A 21,149-nucleotide genomic window follows, 5' to 3' on the forward strand; every position below is an offset into this window, starting at 1 on the left:
AAAGTTCTAGTGGAAAGAAGACAAGGACCGGTCCATTAATGCATTTCTTATTGGGCTGCCTTTTTTGGACAAGGAGATTCATTTGGGAAATCCATTTGTAATATTAAGGACTGTGAAGAAAGCAGTGGGAAAGGTAGATCCAATCAAGGTGACTAGAAGTGGCCTTGTTTTGATTAATTGTGTTGACGAAGAACAAAAGAAGCGTTCACTGGATCTGGCAAAATTGTCCATGTCAGAAGAAACATGTATTGGATATAGATGATGAGTACCTTAGTCAGAAAATCCCAGGAGTGGTCAGTGCACAGTATGCGATGGGAGAAATTGTGTCCAAACCATTACAGTGTGGAAATTGTAAAGGATATGGTGACGTGTCAAATGTTTGCAGACGGGAGAAGTAGGATATTGAATATTCTGTGAATGGAAAATGTTGTAACTGTGGTCATACTCCGGACTTCCTTGAGTGCCCTGTTAGGGTGAAGGAGGTTGAGGGGTCAAGGATCAGGCTGCGCAGCAGATCTCCAACAGTTTTGAAGATATGGAGGTAGATGCATTGCAACCAGTTGCTAGTGTTTTCAGTCAATCGAGTGATCTGTATACACTCATTGTGAAGAAAGTAGATTGTGTGGCATTTATAGCCACAGTGATTAATTGTACAGCACAAGTGTCTAACAAGTCCAAGAACCTGGATATCATTATATCTGCAGCAGAGAAGTTTTTTGAGGCTCCAAGACTTCACAGCAGAAGCAATACAAGGACTTTTGTTGCTAGGAAATGTTCCGCCCTCACAAGAGGCTTATGAGCCTGTGTTGGAAACTGATTAGAATATGTTTTTTTTACAGAAAAGCAGGTTGATTTTGTTTAGCTAATTTCTATTTTGGTAGTTTGTATGATATTTTATTTATTTTGACCCAAATGTTTTTTGGGATCCTTATTATCCACCCACACAGTAGGTCGCAGAATGCACATTTAATTGTTGCGAACACCATTATACCATAGCAGAAGCAAAAAGCAAAAGCAGAAACTTCCCCAAAAAGGAGGTTGTAAGTCCAACATGATTGTGTTCAAGTGCTTTAAAAGTCTGAACAATTCTTCAACCAATACGTTTTTAGCTATCTAGATAAGCTAGCTAATGTTGATAATAATACTGTTAGCTAGCTGACTTAGAATTGGCAAAATTATGCTCAACCATCTACAGGCTTTTGTTTTTCCATTTATGTTTTGAGGTTGGACTTTAGCAAGTATAGCTTGTTAGCTCTTAGGGAGCACCGATTGCTGTCACATCATTTGGTGTCACCTAGTCAGTATGTTTTACACCTGTGCTGGTTGCCGTCTCGTTCGTAGGAAGGTGTTTCACCTGCGCTGGCCCAGGTGCTATTTAAGATTGGCTGTCCCAGTGCTACTTTGGTTGTGAGAGAAGTGGCGCGTCAACAACGTTAGTTAGCGCTCCCTATTTGATTTCTAAAAAAACAGATTTTGTTTTACTGCATCTTTTTGGTTTGCTTCCTGTCTTTTAAGTTTGGTGTGTGTTTTAATTTTGCTTGCCTGTTGTTGGGCAAATTTAGTGGGCACTCATGGTGGGAGTCTTTTAGGTTCCAATTGTTGTTGCTATGCAACTTTCAGTGGACACCCCCGTTAGTGTCTTTCAGAACGCCTCCTATAAACCCAACATGTTTTGTGTCGGTTGTTGTCTGTGACTTTGTTAGTTCCCCCTTCTGTTTGAGTGACATTTGGTTTTCTTGCTGGGGAATGTAACAAGCCACAATAAGTTTGTAATTGTCAAACTGATTTGTTGTCATTTGTTTTGGTTGAAAATGGGAATGGTCAGTGGTTAAATGTCACAACTTGGCAACTGAGGTAACACAATTTCTCAGAGTTTCCCACTAGTAATTTGGAGGGTCGTTCAAGAGAAACTTCCCATTTGGAACTCTGTACTTCCAATAACTCCGACAGCACTCCCATACCAGAAAGTTTGTAGTAATAACAGCGACAACTCAAGAGTCCTATCAATCAACAACAATTCAGCTTTATTTAACATAAATTAATCTCTCTATGTAAACATTAACTTGTACCATAAAATCTGTCGGGAAGGATTTGGATGCGTGGGATAACGAGCAGCAGTAGTTCCGTTGTTTGGGTTTTTCATCACTGATTATTAGGACAAATCATGATTTCTCAGGTGTTAGTATCTTTTGAATTTCGGAAGGGGAGGGGGCATTTGGCCCATAACTTGCAAAAAGAGAGGGTGGAGCTCTCTTAATCCCTTCTCTTAACACGTATGGACCCAGAACTTAATCGAGCAGCTGACCAATTACGTGAGACTTTCATTCTGGGTTAACCAAGATTAAACATATGTACATCATTGTCTTTTGGGACATACAGTATGATAGCAGGACACAATGCATATACAGACAAAGTGGAGGACAACCGAGAGGACAATGTCATGTGTAGCTAGCTACTAGACAGCACCATTAGCTAGTCCATCAGCAGGACTATCATTTTTATATCTGAAAACCTGTAATTCTACCCCTATCAAATTTGTTAGTTATATTTTTTTCAGATTACATATAGCATGGTGTTTAGCTTGCTATCTATGAGTCAATCGCAGCTGGCTGAATTTCTGCAAAGTCCTGCGACGCCGAGGTTATCCAGCTGGCTACTTTACTGCTTGGATGCGGCAGGGAGACTTCTGATGCTTCTCATCAGACATGGCAGTGAAAGCTTTGCTGAGAACCCATTGGCTATCGAACACACAATGGAGTGAGGCATGGGTCTTGATGGCCTGGGAGGTTCTCTGAAAGAATAGTTTGGTTAGCTGCTACCAACTACTCCTCCTTGCTCTTTGTACCACTTCCATTATCATTAGCCCCATTAGAGCTAATCTTCCCCTCGGCCGTCAGTCTACGAATGCAGTCAAGGGGACCCTTCCCTTCGAGAACCGAGGGGTTTTGGTAAGACCCACCAATGCGGTCCCACAAGGTGAAGTACTGGCCGTAGTTGACGTTGAAGAAGAGGTGGTGGTCCGTGTGGTGGGCCGCCCCGTTGAACACCTCCTGCAGTGGACCGGGCATACGGTAGTTGCCGTCGTGGATGGACACGGTCCAGATGTTGACGAAGATGTAGAGGGCCAGGTAGAGCACCTTGTGCAGGGGGAAGAGGAAGGGGTAGACGTGATAGGGCAGGCTCGACAGGAAGCCGTCCAGCGGGTGGAAGGCGTGGCTGGCGAACGGCGTGGGGATCTTCAGCACATGATGCTTCTTGTGGAAGTGCTGAGAGGAGGGAACATGTCACAGAGATGGTCCATTCAAGTGAAGGGATTCAAAAAAGGAACTGTATTTAAAAAAACATTTGCTGAGGAATAGATAACATACAAAACATAAAACCTACTGTATATGGATGTGTTTGATCACATTCAAGTGTGTCAGCTATTGAGGATAGGACCAGCAGACGATAACACACACTGTACCAAAGATATAGCGCTGGCTTTGTTCTACCTCTGTACATTACATACACAAGAACTTAGCAACAACATGTATGCCAAGATGTGGAGGGAAAAACGGTTTGATTGTTAATCAGCTACTGCCTTAATCTCAGTAGGATAATTAGTTGACTTAATATACAGTATTTGTCTGTCATTGTGGACTGATTTGTAATACTGTGCATCTCCAACATCACATCTACAGCAACAATCCATGTCCAATTGACAGTGAAAGGACCTACCCAGTACCACACATTCCCATTGGTAACAAGACTTTGTAATGCCCACCTTGTAAATACACCTGTGGTGAAGAAACCGATGAATCCAATAGATGCACCCATCCGTGAATAACACAAAGGAAATCATGCTGAAAAGCACAAAGGGCCAGTCTGAAAAAACAAACCACCATTAGTATCAAAATGACAATCCCGTTTGACAAACATTACAGAACGTCTGAGCGTCAGTGAACGCAGCATTGTCTTACCCGTGGAAGATTCTTCCACGTTGTCATAGAGCTTACTGTATCCTTTGACCTCAATGAAAAATAACGCCACGGTGGGGATACTAATAATGGGTAGCGAGGTCATGGCGTGTCTGATCTCCCGCCACACCTGGTTCTGAGGACCAACAATGATATATGATCAATTTTCATCAAGAGAACACTTGGGAAGAAAGAATAATAAACAAAAAGCAAATGCCAACTCTCAAGTAGTAACCTTACAGTATGTTAATAAACCTAAGTTGTTTGTCGCAGACCAACTTCATACAATTATTGTAGCCTGGTCCCAGATCAGTTTGTGCTGTCCTACAGGTATTGCGACATTAAACAAGATCTGGGACCAGGCTACAAGTATTGAGTATAATAAAGAAGGACATACCTTTAGAAACAGTGGATGTTTCATGAGGTTGTGGTCAAAGATTAATTGGTAGCTCAGCCAGCCAACGCCCAGGTAGAGGACCGTGATCCCCAGGTTGGTGACTACCAACAGGCTAATGATCTGCCGCAGCGCTGTGTCCTCGGGCCACGACAACGGGTACACGTAGGGGGTGAGGACATAGTGGTCGGCAACGTTCAGCACGAGATCCATGTCTGAATCAGTCTAGATGACAAACAATACTTTGAGCAAAGCCTTCTAGGCTCCGGTTAGAAGACTCTTCTTAGACTCCTCCTCTCAAGGATTTAATCCATCCCACACATCATAAGTGACAAACAATTCTACTACATCTGCAAATTCCTCACTTATCAAAGGCAGAGAGAAGGCTTATCCAGAGAGAATGCTCTGGTTTTGATAAGTTAGGAATTTGCATGTGTAGCAGACAAAAATGTCACAAATGAATTGTGGGTAGAATAGACTCCTTGAGAATTACATGTAAACTGGATATGGCTTATGAATAGGGTGGGTAGTCAACTAGTCACTGTTAGATCTATAGACTATCAATTCATACAGATACAGTATTGTGTTGTAATAGAACTAACGTAAATAACAGTATGATAAATGGTAGGGCCTAGTAATGTAGCTCTTTTTTTTTAAAGCAGTGACATTTGGGAATGCTACTGATAATGCTTTTTAAAGCAGTGACATCTGATAATGTCTTGAGGTAAACTGCTAGGTAGTCTTTTACAAGGCAATCTTTTAAGTATGCTGGCACCACCAAACGTTTTCCAGGAATGGGAATGCTTAACTGGGTACAGGCCTAGTCATTGTAGATTCTTGGTATTCCAGAAAGATGATAGCATGCATCTGTCTCCCATATGTTCGGTCATTTTGGAAGATGTATGTTATCCCTTTTTTCATTTAATGTAACACCAAGGCTCTAATTTGGTAGTCTATTCCAGACGGTTAGAGAAAAAGTGCAACATGTAGAAATGTGTAGGATCTAGCAAACCTGCGCAATACAGCTAATATCTTTCAAATTAGTTTTGAAGTCTCAGTCCAATAGAATGCATTAGTGTTAATGAATTAGTCCACATCAGGGATGGCCAACTGGCGGCGGCCTACGGCTCAATAATAATAATGAAAAACTAACTTACTGTTGAGAGGTACAATACACAATGTGCAATTTCGAAAATTAGTTGTGCATCAGCAGTTTTTCTCTTTTTATGTCAGTCACTCAATGACAGCAAAAATAAATAAAAAAATAGATTGGTGAGTTAGCTTGCTTCTAGACTGTCTAAACTTGTAGTAATTATGGTTGAATTACCAACCTGAGCGCCCCCCATTGATCATCAGATATTATATTAAAAACTGCAAACATTTGTCTCCACCCTACAGCAAAATGTGTAGAATTCAAATCAAATCGTATTGGTCACATACACATGGTTAGCCGATGTTAATGCGAGTGTAGCGAAATTCTTGTGCTTCTAGTTCCGACAGTGCAGAAATATCTAACAAGTAATCTAACAATTCTCCAACAAGTACCTAATACACACAAATCTAAAGGAGTGAATGAGAATAGGTACATATGAATATATGGATGAGCAATAGCCGAGCGGCATAGGCAAGGTGCGATAGATGGTATAAAATACAGTATACATATGAGTAATGTAAGATATGTAAACATTATTAAAGTGGCATTATTTAAAGTGGCATTGTTTAAAGTGACTAGTGATCCAGTTATTAAAAGTGGCCAGTGATATGAGTCTCTATGTAGGCAGCAGCCTCTCTGAGTTAGTGATTGCTGTTTAGCAGTCTGATGGCCTTGAGATAGAAGCTGTTTTTCAGTCTCTCGGTCTCAGCTTTGATGCACCTGTACTGACCTCGCCTTCTGGATGATAGCGGTGTGAACAGGCAGTGGCTCGGGTGGTTGTTATCCTTGATGATCTTTTTGGCCTTCCTGTGACATCGGGTGCTGTAGGTGTCATGGAGGGCAGGTAGTTTGCCCCCGGTGATGCGTTGTGCAGTTACCGTACCAGGCTGTGATACAGCCTGACAGGATGCTCTCGTTTGTGCATCTGTAAAAGTTTGTCAGAGTTTTGGGTGACAAGCCAAATTTCTTCAGCATCCTGAGGTTGAAGAGGCGCTATTGTGCCTTCTTCACCACACTGTCTGTGTGGGTGGACCATTTCAGTTTGTCTGTGATGTGTACGCCGAGGAACTTAAAACTTTCCACCTTCTCCACTGCTGTCCCTTCGATGTGGATAGGGGGCTGCTCCCTCTGCTGTTTCCTGAAGTCCACGATCATCTCCTTTGTTTTGTTGAAGTTGAGTGAGAGGTTGATTTCCTGACACCACATTCCGAGTGCCCTCACCTCCTCCCTGTAGGCTGTCTCATCGTTGTTGGTAATCAAGCCCACTACTGTTGTGTCATCTGCAAACTTGATGATTGAGTTGGAGGTGTGCATGGCCACGCAGTCGTGGGTGAACAGGGAGTACAGGAGGGGGCTGAGCACGCACCCTTGTGGAGCCCCAGTGTTGAGGGTCAGCATTGTGGAGATGTTGTTTCCTACCTTCACCACCTGGGGGCGGCTCGTCAGAAAGTCCAGGACCCAATTGCACAGGGTGGGGTTGAGACCCAGGCCTCCAGCTTGATGATGAGCTTGGAGGGTACTATGGTGTTGAATGCTGAGCTGTAGTCAATGAACAGTATTCTTACATAGGTATTTCTCTTGTCCAGATGGGATAGGGCAGTGTGCAGTGTGATGGAAATTGCATCGTCTGTGGACCTGTTGGGGCGGTAAGCAAATTGGAGTGGGTCTAGGGTGACAGGTAGGGTGGAGGTGATATGATCCTTGACTAGTCTCTCAAAGCACTTCATGATGACAGAAGTGAGTGCTATGGGGTGATTGTCATTTAGTTCAGTTATCTTTGCCTTCTTAGTACAGGAACAATGATGGCCATCTGGAAGCATGTGTGGTCAGCAGACTGGGATAGGGGCCGGTTGAATATGTCCGTAAACACACCAGCCAGCTGGTCTGCGCATGCTCTGAAGATTTTTCTCTCTACCCCATGGCAAAATGAGTAGAATTGCATGAAATGGGTCATAAAATTACAAATTCTTCTCTCCGCCGTGGCAAAATGTGTCAAAATGCAGCAAACTTGCTTTAAAACGGCAACATTTTCTCTATGCCTCATGGCAAAATGTGTAGAATCAAGAGAGGGGCGCAGAGGGCACATTCACTATGTAACAAATTTTTTGTGACAAAATCATAAGTAGAATTGAAAATGCGAGGGAAATTCATTTAACTTGTATTTTTTTTATTCGGTACATGGGAATTTAACTGCAAAAGTATGTGCACTACGTCATCATGCACAGCCTTCAATCAGCAACAAATCAATTAGATGGAAACATCTCTGGTGGGAAGTCACATTTATGCAGAGTTTTATACAGATTTTAGAATATTCACATGAAAATCTGTTGCAAATTGGATGGAAACCTAGCTAGTGTGTGGAAAAATCCTTTAAAACAGGAAAATCTCATTTTTGACTGTGTTGCCCCATAAACAGTGAATAGCAAACTAGAGCAATCTCTAAGCAAAGGACTTTATAAATATGAGACTGCTCCTGAGCATGTTTACAACAAAGCCAGTTAAAATAGTACCACTCACTTCTGTCCATGCACTCCCTCAAACATGTCCACTTGGAGAGACTGGCAGGTGTCCAGCCCCCTAGAAACCTGATCCTAGCAACCTATCAGTGACCTGGTCACAGAGGTCACTGGGATTTCGAGGGGCAGGTTAATGAACCCCAGTCTCTCTGGCACCATCTGAGGATGGGTGGAGTGAGATGAATAGAGAGACAGCACCACTGGCAGTGGGAGTTCTCTACAGCATCAGTGGTGAAAAGTACTTCAGTAAAAATACTTTAAAGTACTACTTAAGTAGTTTTTTGGGGTATCTGTACTTCACCATTTACATTTTTACTTCACACACCCAAAAGTACTCATTACATTTTGAATGCCTAGCAGGACAGGAAAATGGTCCAATTCACGCACTTAGAAAGAGAACATCCCTAGTCATCCCTAGCTTCTGATCTAGCGGATTCACTAAAAACAAATGCTTAGTTTGTAAATTATGTCTGAGTGTTGGAGTGTGCCCCTGGCTATCCATAAATAAACAAGAAAATGGTGGGGTCCTGTTTGCTTAACATAAGTAATGTGAAATAATTTTTACTTATGATACTAAAGTACATTTTAGCAATTCCATTTACTTTTGCTACTTAAGTATATTTAAAACCAAAAACATACTTTTACTCAAGGGGTATTTTACAGGGTGACTCACTTTTACTTGTCATTTTCTGTTAAGGTATCTTTACTTCTACTCATATGACAAATCGGGTACTTTTTCCACTACTGTGCAGCATATAACACAAAGAAAGAATTCCACCCACCAGAATGTCAACAAAGTCTGCTGGGAGCCAACTATGTTCCACCACCCTGCCACTTCAAGTTGAATTTTGGCTACCACATAGAGCCTGAAAACACTGTACAACAGAATGGAACTTGAAAAGGAAAGAGACAAGTTAATCCACCGGATGGCAATGTAGGCACATGATATTCTTAATTTCCTGTCAAAAATAAAATCAGATCACAACTTTGAGGAAGTTTGGTTGAGGTCATTCAAATTTTAAAAAATTGGAAAATCATCATAAAAATAGAAATGTCAAATTACATTTAATTCTAAATAGCCTATTTGCTCGAAACTGATGCTGACCCTAAACGACCAAGCCAGCATTAAATACTGTAACTACACTTTTCTTTTGAATCAGTCCTACTGAACACTTTTAGGAATAGCAATTAAAGTTCACACACAAGACTGTATGCCTCCACTGCAGATGAGTGTACCATTTCCTACGGGGGTAGGTAAATCCCAGTAGGTGAATTTGTTGGCCAAGGATGGAGGAAAGTGGCCCCTTCAGTGGCAAACACACACACACACACACATATGCAGTCAAATTCATGACCGAAATTTATTGAGTGCAAAATAATATCATTCAATGATACGTACAGAGTCTTTAGCATAGGAACATAAGTAAATTTCTTGTTGATCTTGGAAGACTGCTTTTTCCATATCTGTTATATTGCAATCTGTGAAAAATCCCAGCACAGATACATATAAATACAAAAAATGTGTATCATTTAAAATATCTTGTTAGAGTAGCAATTGTATTACAGTATAAGTAAATTCAAAACAGGATAACACCTAAGTCCCCAAAAAGTTTAACATATTTCAATATATTTAACTAACATTATAAGCTATAGTGTTTAACAATAATGCTATTGCCTACTCAACCTTTCCTCAATCACATCTACCATTTCACTTTTCTGTTATCGTTCTCCAGCACCAGCAATGCCCAACTCTACATTTCAAAATGCAAACATTGAAGTACTGATACATTAATAGAAAGCAATTTGTTTTAACATGATTTGTGTTCAGTTAACGAAACATTAGAGCCTGTATTTTATTAATGATTCAGTTCTACTTCACATCTCATTCTTTTCGCTCTCCCGTCTTTTAAACCTGTGTTCTTCAAAATTCAAAAGGCACTCGCACATCTTAGCCATCTTTGTTGCAGGTGCATGGTAACAATTGAAAAAGAAACCTGCACGCTGCTCTTGCTAGTATCACTGCTCTTTATTAAGCTTTACGTATCGACCTCAAGGCCTTTGTCAAAGCTTAAAAAAGAGCAGTGATACCCTAGCAAGAGCAGTGTGCAGGTTCCTTATTTTTTCTCAAATCTGCATCCTTGCAAATCTCTCTCATGCCCTCATACCTAATACTCAAAATCTTACCAGCCAAGAGCCAAAACACACACAAGTGTGCATTTGTGTGTGTGTGTGTGTGTGCATAATCTCAGACCAGCTTGAGAATTGACACACCAAATTTCATAAGGCAATTTAGGCCTACTTTTAATATTTGTCAGTAGTACAATATTTCATGACCTTGTCTGGGATTTGACGCCGGTTCTGTAGACCAAGCCAGTCAATCATATATCACACAATCACTATGGCAGCGATGACCTCTATTAACTAAGGATTAGCTATGAGGGAAGTACAGTATCATATCTCCTGGATAATCATAAACATTAAGGACGTTCATTATTTCGTCACTGGCAGACATGCCTGCTTCTAACATTTAACAAAGAAAAGAACATGCAATGATAAAACAATATTCCATAAAAACACACATCCTGCAATTTTACCAGCAACTGCAACAAGTAATTCATAATAGATGTAGGCTATCACCCAGATAAAGTAATTGCTGTATATTTGCTATAAAGGCTATTTTCTGTCTGAAGAAAAAGTGAATGGACAGAACGAGTACATCACTAGATGGAACCATTGCAGACAAAAGTTACCCCTATCCACAGATCTGAGATCAGCTTTCCCTCAACTTATCCTTCGCTTCACCACTAGGAGTTACAAACCAAAAACTGACCCCAAATCTGAACTTCCAGACACTTTTGCAGTATGACCGTATAGACGGTCTGTCTGTGTCTGTAACAAGACTATTTCAAAGCCTTTATCCATCCTTAATGTGAGTGGCGTTTGCGCTCACGTGTGCTCCTTGAGTGCCATGTCCCAAAGGTTCACAAATAGAGCTGCAAAATAACCCCATCTGTCGCATTTCCTTCCCTCTTCCTCTCCTTTCCTCCTGTACTTAGACAAACCTTTCCGCTTTGAGGACGCCCTGCTAGACAAAAGATTCACCAAAAGGGGAAGTTTGTTTTGGCTAAACTCAGCATGGTTCAGCTTAACCCAGTTAGGCCCAGTTCAATCCAGTTAAACACAGCTCAGATCAGTTTTGTTGGGTTACAGAAAGAATGTCCAGATGGGGGGTTTCCAGCCCTGCAGCCTCAGATAGATATGGAGTTGCCATTTTGCTGGTTGGGGGGTAGACTGAGGCTGAGACTGGGACTGAGACCCAGGTTGAAGTTGGGCTGGGGGTCCGGAGGGGTTAAGGCTACATCATTGCGATTGGGCTCAGAGTCTGTGGTAAGGGTGACGTCATTGAGGATGGACTGGGGGTCAAGAGAGGTCACGTCCAGTTCATTGAGGTTAGCCACGCGACGGAAGACGAAGTGAAAAGGTGCGGCCTGGGGTCGACTGTGGAGCTCAGCTTTGATCTTCTGGGGGTATGTGTCGGGGGCTAGCTGCTGGCTCGAGCCCTCAGTGAGTAGGAACAGAGCGTAATTCTCAGAGTCGGGAACTTTGAATTTGTAGGCACAGATCTGGCAGACTTCCTCTGTGGTGGCGTAGGGCTGCACCTGCAGGGTTTTGGCCGTGCAGCCGCTGTCCAGCTCCTGGAGCGCCACTCGCAGGTAGTTCTGAGGTAAATGAAAAAGATAGGGTTGTTTAGATGCATTTAGTCAAAGAGACTAAGAGTTAAGAATTCAGTTTGTGTGTGTGTATATGTGTGTGTTACCTGAAAGTCGTCTACAGAGGGCGCAGTGCGCTGGGTGGTGCGGCGACGGTGCCACTGGTGGAGTGTGTTGCGTGTTTCAGAGCTGAGTACACGAGCTGCTTGCTCCTCTTGGAAGTTCCTAATGAGGGACATGGCTCCGTACGCACTGGTCAGGTAGTATCCACCTGGAACAACACAGGAGAGAGAGAGAGGGGGGGGGTCAAACATCTCTGCAGTCTGACACTGCTGTAACAGCGGTCAATGATTGACACAAGATATAGTTGAGTTTACTTGAACATTACGATCTACAATAAAAGAGAGGGAAGATTAGGAAGGACATACAGTACACATAAAGCAGATGTGTGTGTGCTGTACCTTCTCCATTGAGCAGAGAGGGGTCCAGGAGCTCCATCATGTAGAGGATCTCATTATCTAGTTGAGGCATGTCACACTGGGCCAACACATAGGTCAGCATGGGCAGGAAGTCATCTGCCCCGTACAGACGACCTGAGACACACACACACACACACAACACTACAATTAGAAAGAGTCGATGTGTTTGTGTGTGTCTATACATAAGTAATTGGTCTTGTTTATGCATGTGTCTGTACACGATGTACCTGAGTTGTCCTCCATGATGGTATAGATGAGTTTACACACACGCAGCAGCATGGTCACCTTCTTCTCAGGGGAGTAGAGTTTACACATAGTGTGAAACTTGTGCCGGATCTTCTCTATGGCGACTGGATCCGGAGGGAGTGCGTCGGTCACGCCCATTTCCTGGGGCTGCCGGACCTTGGCCAATGAGAGGTTCTCCTTAAGCTCCTGCCATGCCCCGCTGCGGACCTGGAACTCCTGGAGGGCCACTCCCACCACACCTTTCAGGGGCTTCAGGACAATCTTATGCATGGCCTTCTCTAGGACATAGTCTGTTTGGGGGAGAGAAATACTATTATTTTGACAGCAAATACTGATAGGCACCATCCACTCTGTATGAATTCATTGCAGGAAGTCTTAATAGATTCCTGGTAGTAGTAGGAGTAGGATTCAATCCATATCATCAAGACATTATGCAGACCTCAGGTTTTACAAGCACTCTCAAAGAGACCGACTAATAGGAACCATGATATCATAATACATACAGGATGAATGCAGAGTGGGAGTCTAACCACAGAGCTGAATAAGGCAGAGAGAGAGAGAGCTGACTGTGCAGTTGAATGGGGCAAACTCAGCAGGATTATACTGAAGACATCTGCAGACTGAGGAACAGCTTCTTCCAACAGTGAATTTTCAACCCGTTCCCACATTGTCCCGACCCACTTTTCTTTCTTTCCTTTCTCCTGTGTCAGATTAGCTGCTTTCGAGGCTACTCTTCCTGGGGTCCAAACAGGAAACTACACAAATAAAATACATATTTACTGAACAAAAACATAAGTGCAACATGTAAATAGTTGGTCCCATGTTTAATGAGCTGAAATAAAAAATGCACAAAAAGCTTATTTCTCTAAAATGTTGTGCTCAAATGTGTTTAAAATCCCTGTTAGTGAGCATTTCTCCTTTACCAAGATAATCCATCCACCTGACAGGTGTGGCATATCAAGAAGCTGATTAAACAACACGATCATTGTGCTGGGGACAATAAAAGTTCATTTCACGCAACACAATGCGTGAGGTCTCACGTTTTGAGGGAGCGTGCAATTGGCATGCTGACTGCAGGAATGTCCACCAGAGCTGTTGCCAGAGAATTGAATGTTCATTTCTCTACCAATGTCATTTTAGAGAATTTGGCAGTACGTCCAACCGGCCTCATAACCACGTGTAACCACGCCAGCCCAGGACCTCCACATCCAGATTTTTCACCTGCGGGATCGTTTGAGACCAGCCACCCGGACAGCTGATGAAATTCAGGAGTATTTCTGTCTGTAATAAAGCCCTTCTCTATGGGTGGCCTATGCTCTCCCAGGCCCACCCATGGGTGTGCCCCTGCCCAGTCATGTGAAAGCCATAGATTAGGGCCTAATGAATTTATTTCAATTGACTGATTTCATTATATGAACTGTAACTCGGTCAAATCGCTGAAATTGTTACATGTTAGGTTTAGATTTTTTGTTCAGTCGTACCCCAACCACGTATCACACACATAGCACTTCATTTACATTACAATTTAGCCATTCAGCTGACACTCCCATCCAGAGTGACCCACAGCTAGAGCATTCATCTTAAGATAGCCAGGCGAGACGACCACATCAGTCGTACCCCAACCGCGTGTCACATACATAATACAATGCATAAAAATGTTGGTGTTTCTCTTCACAGTCCCTGTCGTGCCGTAGAGTGTTCTTTTATCAGTTTTTGTTATCTGGTTTTATTGCTAGCTTGAGTAGACTGGGGTGGCAGAGTTCCATTTAGACTATTTAATACTGTGTGTTTCCCAGCCTCTGTTCTGGACTTGGGAGACCTCTGGTTGCATGTCATGTGATACCGAAGAGTGTCCGAACTGTGTGACAACTGCTTGAACAGACAGCTCAATATCTTCAACACATCAACACCTCGCACAATGACCAATAGTGACAAAGTCAATCGTTCCTCAACTTTGAGCCAGGAGAGATTGACATACATGTCATTGACATTCTCCCTCCTTGTACATCTAAGTGTAATACGTGCTGCTCTGTTCTGGACCAACTACAAATGTGCCTATGTCCTTCTTTACCGCACCTGACCACACAACTGGACAGTAGTTCAGGTGTGACAAAACGTCTCAAAGTAGGCTAACCACTCCGTCTGAGAATGTGTGTAATGCATATAAATGTGTCTTTCTTCCTCGTAAGTCAAGATCAGCAACACATTTCCTTCCTTGTAGGTGTTCCATCACTGTATCATTATCAAATGTATGGTTTAAAAATAGACACTGGCATTACAAAATAGATTTCTTCCAGTAAGCAGAATAACCAACAGGTTACACTAGACTTGTGACAATTAGTCAGATTTGATCAAAGTCAACTTGTCATCTTCTATGAACAAGCCTGGTATTTATTAGGATCCCCATTAGGCACTGCAAGAGCATCAGCTACTCTTCTCGTGTCTACATGAAACATGACATAATACATTAGTACAGAACATTATTAGTCAAGGACTGAAATACAAACATTAAAACATCACACAGTCTACATATCAGTACATACAGACAATATCTAGGTCAAATACATAGCCATTTTATATATCTTGTATTGTACTATGTGTTTTTCTAGTCCCCTTTGTGCAGTAGTGGTTTTTTATCTGGTTTTTTGAATCTGGTTTTATTGCCAGCTTGAGTTACCTGGGGTGGCAGAGTGTTCCATGTAGTCATGGCTCCATTTAATACTGTGCATTTACCAACCTCTGTTCTGGACCTGGGGACTGTGGTAGAGCAAGCCTGGTACCTTGTAGTTCTGTTAAAGTGGTTAAAAGCCCTGGAATGCAGTGCCAGCACTAAAAGACCTGCGGTTGGGCTCAGTGCATGTTTCCCAGTGGGAGGACACATGTACACACACACGCACCCATACAAAATCCCCCGTGGCCTTTGTTTTTGCATGCACGTTATTTTCAAGTTTCACTGGACTGGTCTTTAAAACAATGTGCCTCAAGCTACTGTCCTTCCTTACATACTGGTACCGCTCATAACTCGGGCCATTAGCACTGTGGAATGTAATAACATGGAACCCTGGAGGGTTAGCATGCAATTCTGTAGTGTACTAATGCACAGGGATGTAAACTGGTGAGGGCCCAAAAAGGTGACACTTTTTATTTATTTTTTAAATTAAACAAAGAAGGTGATCTACATGATCAGTTTGTGTGTAAAATTAAAGGTGGTTAATGTGAACCTAATCTAAAAAATGTAAAGAAAGCAATCCAATGTTATTTGTTGCCTAGACTTTACTGCAAATGACAATCAAGGTCTTGAGAAAAAAATAATACACTAATATTGCAGTTAGCCATGACAGTCTTTATAATATAACACTTGAACACACACATAAAATATTGCACTTGGGAAAAAAACATCTTAAAGTAGAAATAGAATGAAACAAACAGGCATTCTATTTTTGCTCTATTATAGTGGCCACTCTAGACATTGATCAAGTGCACATGTGTGCAAAAATAACATTCACTGAGTTGAGTTCAAGTGAGTGAGTTAAAAAAATATAATCCCCCTCACTCTCTCTCTCACACACACACACACGTGTTACTGTCAAGTTCAACACAACAAAAACAATATCTTTGGGCTACACTGCACATTATACACTTTCTGCCTGTGGACATCTGTTCTACAACATGCCAGCAAAAGTGAGAAAGAGGGAAAGTGTGTTGTGTTCCTTTCACCTCTAGTGGCATCCAGTTTAAGCCAGGCCCAGTTACACTTGATCCCTGAATCCACTTGTGTAACAAGCAATGCCTCATTTTCACCTAATTCTCTCATTCTGAAAATTAACCACAAGTGACTGTAGAGGGAAACATTAGTTAATGGTGGTTAGTTCGTTAGCTAGTTAACATTTCAGAGATTGCCAGGGTCCATTGCGCAACTAACGCGTTATAACTTGAATGCAAGGGGCAGGGAGCAGGTCTCGAACCCTCGACCTTGTAGCCCGAAGTCCAGCGCGCTATTGACTGTGCTGCGAAAGCATGCTCAAGCGGCAGAGTCGATATCAGTGCTCATAAACCCAGGGTCGTTCCACTACTATAGCGAATTGGTTAGGTTACTAATGTTAGCTCATCGGATGTTGTGTCTGACTTTATTAGCAAGCTAATTTTCCCACCATAAACTCAATTATTTGATCAGATGAGTTGGCTAATGTTGCTCAACATTTCTCTGGCTAGCTAACGGAGAATTCGATCCAGCTTATCTAGCAAGATTCTTAACAATGCTAATACTTGTTCCACCACACTTTCTCCCTCACCTCAAACTTTCCAAATAGCAGTTATTTTTCGGTTACAGCTCATGAAGTACTCTTCATCACCTTCTCACCCCCGTCTCCGTGGTCAGGCTTCTCACCTAATGCTACCTCTTCGTTATCGTTCAGGGGTCTCGCTGCTGTAACTGCCTTTCTACTCTCTGCTGTCTTTCCAGAGTGCGAGTTGATGCTGTAACTAGCAAGTTGGTTGTCTCTTCTCTCTTCAGTCGCTTGCTGCGCTGCATTCTGTTGTTATGTGAACGATTGGCTGAGCCTTGGATACAGCCAGTATAGCTCCAAACGCGCATCACTCGTTCGCTTAAAGCCAGTAGTGATCCCCCCCCCCAACTTTTCTCATCGGATCTACACGAATCAAGTAAGTCACCTATTTTGGATTCAAAAAGGCGAATTTCGTCGAAAGGTGACTAGTTTGCATCCCTGAATGAAGTTGTTAAACTCACTGTATGGCTTACAACACATGCTAGATGAGTAAATACTAGATGAGCAGGTTGTCTTTAGAGAAGTCAGAGGTGAATGTGAGTAAGTGGGAGTTTGATGAGTGGTGTGAGAGGGGACACAGAGGAGCTTTCCCACTTAGAAAGGACTTTTCATCAGCCATGGTCACACACTTATTTCCCATTAGGCCACTTAACAGACACGCAAACGGACAAACGTACGGTATGTACTGAGGGCCACTTCCGCTTCAAATCCCCACCAAAACAAACTCCCTCACCCGCAATCTCACTCAACACATCCTCCATGCAGAGCTTGCACGTGAACTGGAGGGAGGGAGGGAGGGAGGGAGGGACAGACGAGAAGTGAATCCATTCTCACATCCCACACCATTCCAGCGCCATCGTGCCGCCACATAGTGACAGATTGCCTCTCTGAGAAGCACATTGAGGCTAACACGGGTTTACACTCACAGCGCAAAGAGAAATCCCCTGACAGTATATTCACTATAGCTCTCAATACAACTACAACTAATAGCTCACACTATTCTTGTCACATTTCCCCAAAAGTCACAGTGTGTAAAAATAGCCCTGTAATCTAGAGGTATGTTAAGGTCATCCAATCTGAGCTGTCGCCAAATTCAGGGCTGCAGCTGATATGGACTCTGTTTACTTCCTCGTGAGTACTCTGCCTGAAGATAGGCTACCCCTCGTACATTTCCAACAGCCCCCACTCTTCCCCCTTCATGTCCCTATTGTTTTTTTTATCTATAGCCCCTACATAGTACTTGTGAGTCCTAAATGAATGGTGTTCATATGGTGAAATTTCCACCTAGGCTAACAGAGGGCCATGTGGAGCAAGCTATCGCTATTGCTAATGTCTGTCCAATCCTTTCAGATCTACATGAAGTGCTTAGGGTCTAGGGGTGGAGTTGGAATTGGGCAATAGAGTCTCCCTTCCACAAACTCCTTACAGGCCCATAAACAGAGCTTCAAAACAACTTGTTGCTCAACTTGGCACTGAGCATAGCAATGAAGCCAAAAGAAGGAAAAACTGCCAAGTGGGTTAATTTAAGGAGACACAAGGGTCCCATTCTCCCCCCTCCCTCTTCGCCCCTCCCTCTCCCGCTCCATGCTCTTGCCTCATACACCCACAGACAAATGCAAGTGCTGTCAACACAGAAAGGGATAGAAAAAGAGGGAGAGATTTAGCGGTTTGTAACAAAGACACTGTCTGTGATTGGAAGTGGGCGAGTTGGAGAAGGATAGAAAGAAGAGAAGTGATGGTCGAGCAGGAGAAGTTTGCTTACTTGGCAAACAGCCACTGAAGCACATCTGGAGAGGCAATTAATTCAGCTCAACTGAAAACACTTTATGCAGCAGCAAAAACATTGCGTAACAATTCCGATTACCAAACACTGCAGGAAAACTAATCGTGATGCATGAAATCCTTGGATTAGTTGTCAATCAAGAATGATTTTACTGTCTTTGTCTTAAAGAGAGCCATCTCTTTGATGATTGTTCCTGACACACAGTAAACAGGAAAATGGTTTTGTAAGGATCAAATACACCTCCCATGTGTTACTGCTTCACAGCTCTATGGTATATTGTCTTCTTCCTCTGCCAACTTCGAAAAGGACCAGTGGGAACAGGTTAGTTCACAGAAGGACCCTCTCTGGCTGAAACATTCGTTTTCACTGTTTACATTTGGGCCAGTTTCTAATCCCAATAATTCCCACACATGAATACCTTGGCCTTTCTCTAAGCCCCTGCCCTGGGCAGGTGTTTGACATGCCAGTGTGTCATAAAGGCCAAGGATAACACAATCTAAATGCTAGCACTGTTGTCTCACTAGCAATAAAGTATCCCAATCTCTTGTATCCCATTGGTTAACCGGTTTGTCTGTAACTCAACTCCTGCTGCTTCAACGACCACAACTCCTATTCTGAGACGCATTCCAAAGAACTGTAATCATCCTGACCAAAACCGCCAGCTCACACAGATGTGCATACTGAGCTGCTCTCGCCTTGGCTAAAGGCATACATAGTGTTGTCCAGTTGGCATATTTTCAGATATGACGGTTTATGATTTTCTTTAGTCGTTTGGTTGTTTCAATGTCAAATATTAACCATTTCAGAGATGACGATGGAACAACTTCAAAACAAGTTCAACGTACATTTTTACTGTAACATTTAGCAAACTATCAACTTTTATGCAACGGTTAACCAACATTGACCGGTGTGATGTCCAACAGTTGCACAAATGTTGTATAACAGTAAAAACCCACACATTGTTACACACCCCTTGCTACTCACCGATCTGGTCCTCTGGGATGAGTGACTCGATGGGGGGCTCCAGCTCAGAGCTCTGCCGCAGGTAGCTCTTCATCTGGGTGATGAACTGGCGTAGCGTCTGCAGCAGCTCCAGTCCTGATGCGTGGCACTGCCAGGCCTGGCTGCCGCCTCCCTCCTGCAGGAAGCTCAGGTAGTCCTGCACCAGGCAGCCGAAGTAAGAGCCCTTATCCCTCGACAGCTCCAGGACTCTCCGTATGGCCCGTTTCTCTGGGGTCATCAGAGAGTTGAACACCCCACTCATCTTACGGAGGTGGCCCCTGAGGGCCCGTTGGATGACCATGGCCCCGGCGCTGGCTCGCCGTTTGGTGTGCAGCCCGGGAGGGGTGATGGTCAGGTCCTGGTCTTGGTCGCTCTCCAGGCTCCCGCCGAAGTCTGCTTCGTCTTCATCATCGTCATCTTCCTCCATGCTGCTGTAGGGGTGGATGAGGGGGGGCAGGACCAGGTTGTTGGTGGTGGGGGGGCTGGGTTCAGAGAGAGGGGGGAAGAAGCCCTGGGAAAAGTCTAGTGAGTCGGCAGAGGATTCGGTGGAAAGGCTCATGTCGCTCAGGCGCTGCACACTGTCCCCTCTTCCTCCTCTTCCTCCTCTTTCGCTTCCTCCTTCCTCTCGACGGGAGGGGGCTGGGTCTTGAGTGGACGGACTGTTTCCCTCTGTGTTGTCATCAGGGGTGGTGGTGTTTCTCAGTGACAGCTTAGCCAGACTGAGAGAAATGGCGTTCTCAATAGTCTGGTCATCGAGAGCAAGATGGCAGTCGACGTCGCTTGGCGGCGTGGGTTTCGGCCTACTTGGGGAGGAGGAGAGGGACAAGGGGATAGAGATAGGGGCACTGATGCTGAGCTTCTTAGGAGGGGAGGATAAGAGGAAAGAAGAGGATGGACTGATGCTGAGAGAGGAGCCCAGGCGGGAGAGAAGGCTACTGCCCTTCTCCCTTTCTCCTCCTTTCTCCCTCTCTCCCACCCTGTCCTTCTCTTTGGGGGGGTTGATCCAGGATATCTTCTCAGGCATGCTGCACTGGCGTTGAGGAGGGGCAGGGCGACGGGGGGCACAGTGGGGAGGTGGGGGGCGAGGCGGTGGGGGGCGGGACACGCTCTTAGCCTGGCTCACACTGTTGTTATGATGCTGGGGGCTGTTGCCAGGGCTAGGACTCTGAGGGCTGTTGCTAGGGGGTTGAGGGCTGTTTGTGCAGTCGATAAGTTGCTCTGGGTTGCTGGTACAGTGCTGTTGAACTTGTACCGTTGTTGCTGTAGTTGTTGTAGTACTATTGTTGTTTAGGTGGTGGAGGTTGTTGTAGTGGCTGGTGGAGGAGGGAGGGGTGTGGTTGCCCCCCTCTGGGTCGTGAACCTTCAGGAAGAGGGGGTTGATGAAGCAGAGAGCCCCGTTGGACTGGCAACACTCAAGCTGGGACGGGGTGCGGGTGACCAGTGGGCTGGGTGATTGGTCCTGGATGGTTGTCCCGGACAACCGGGAGACAGAACTCTTGCAGCAATGCTCAGAGTCCCAGAAGCCTGTGGGGCAGAGACAGGAGAGGGAGACAATCAGAACAGTCACTACAACAGCAACATTACTGAAAGATATAGTGCTGAGTGATTAGTGCTATTTGAGGTC

The 21,149-nt window shown here is 43.8% G+C and overlaps 2 protein-coding genes and 1 non-coding gene across 3 annotated transcripts in view; all 3 read right to left on the minus strand.

Annotated features, from left to right (window-relative positions):
- Positions 1–1,998: 1,998 nt before the first annotated feature.
- LOC106576971 (lathosterol oxidase) lies at positions 1,999–4,655 on the minus strand. Its single transcript, XM_014154582.2, has 4 exons — positions 4,354–4,655; positions 3,960–4,092; positions 3,764–3,864; positions 1,999–3,266 (listed from the first exon to the last, which is right to left on the minus strand). The coding sequence occupies exons 1-4, from the start codon at positions 4,561–4,563 to the stop codon at positions 2,823–2,825; spliced, it is 888 nt and encodes a 295-aa protein (XP_014010057.1). The 5' UTR covers positions 4,564–4,655; the 3' UTR covers positions 1,999–2,822.
- On the minus strand, positions 3,412–3,548 carry LOC123728857 (small nucleolar RNA SNORA57). The gene has a single exon (XR_006760629.1). It is a non-coding gene; the product is annotated as a small nucleolar RNA SNORA57 (small nucleolar RNA).
- A 4,701-nt stretch (positions 4,656–9,356) lies between the features above and the next one.
- The window catches only part of rin2a (Ras and Rab interactor 2a), a 66,875-nt gene continuing 55,082 nt past the window's right edge, over positions 9,357–21,149 (minus strand). The window contains exons 8-12 of the mRNA XM_014154583.2: positions 19,508–21,049; positions 12,436–12,744; positions 12,191–12,322; positions 11,837–12,000; positions 9,357–11,738 (exon numbers count right to left, since the gene is read on the minus strand). Of these exons, the coding sequence (XP_014010058.1) occupies positions 11,268–11,738; positions 11,837–12,000; positions 12,191–12,322; positions 12,436–12,744; positions 19,508–21,049 (2,618 nt within the window). The 3' untranslated portion in view covers positions 9,357–11,267. The remainder of the gene's footprint in view (positions 11,739–11,836; positions 12,001–12,190; positions 12,323–12,435; positions 12,745–19,507; positions 21,050–21,149) is intronic.

The sequence above is a fragment of the Salmo salar genome, chromosome ssa18 (assembly GCF_905237065.1).
Source record: "Salmo salar chromosome ssa18, Ssal_v3.1, whole genome shotgun sequence".
Taxonomy (NCBI): Eukaryota; Metazoa; Chordata; class Actinopteri; order Salmoniformes; family Salmonidae; genus Salmo; species Salmo salar.

Coding starts and splice junctions, on each gene's coding strand:
- LOC106576971 (XM_014154582.2), bottom strand. CDS start 4,563: ATGGATCTCGTGCTGAACGTTGCCGACCACTATGTCCTCACCCCCTAC. Junction 3,865..3,959: donor CGTGGAAGAATCTTCCACGG/GTAAGACAATGC, acceptor TTGTTTTTTCAG/ACTGGCCCTTTGTGCTTTTC. Junction 3,267..3,763: donor ACCACAGGTGTATTTACAAG/GTGGGCATTACA, acceptor CCCTCCTCTCAG/CACTTCCACAAGAAGCATCA.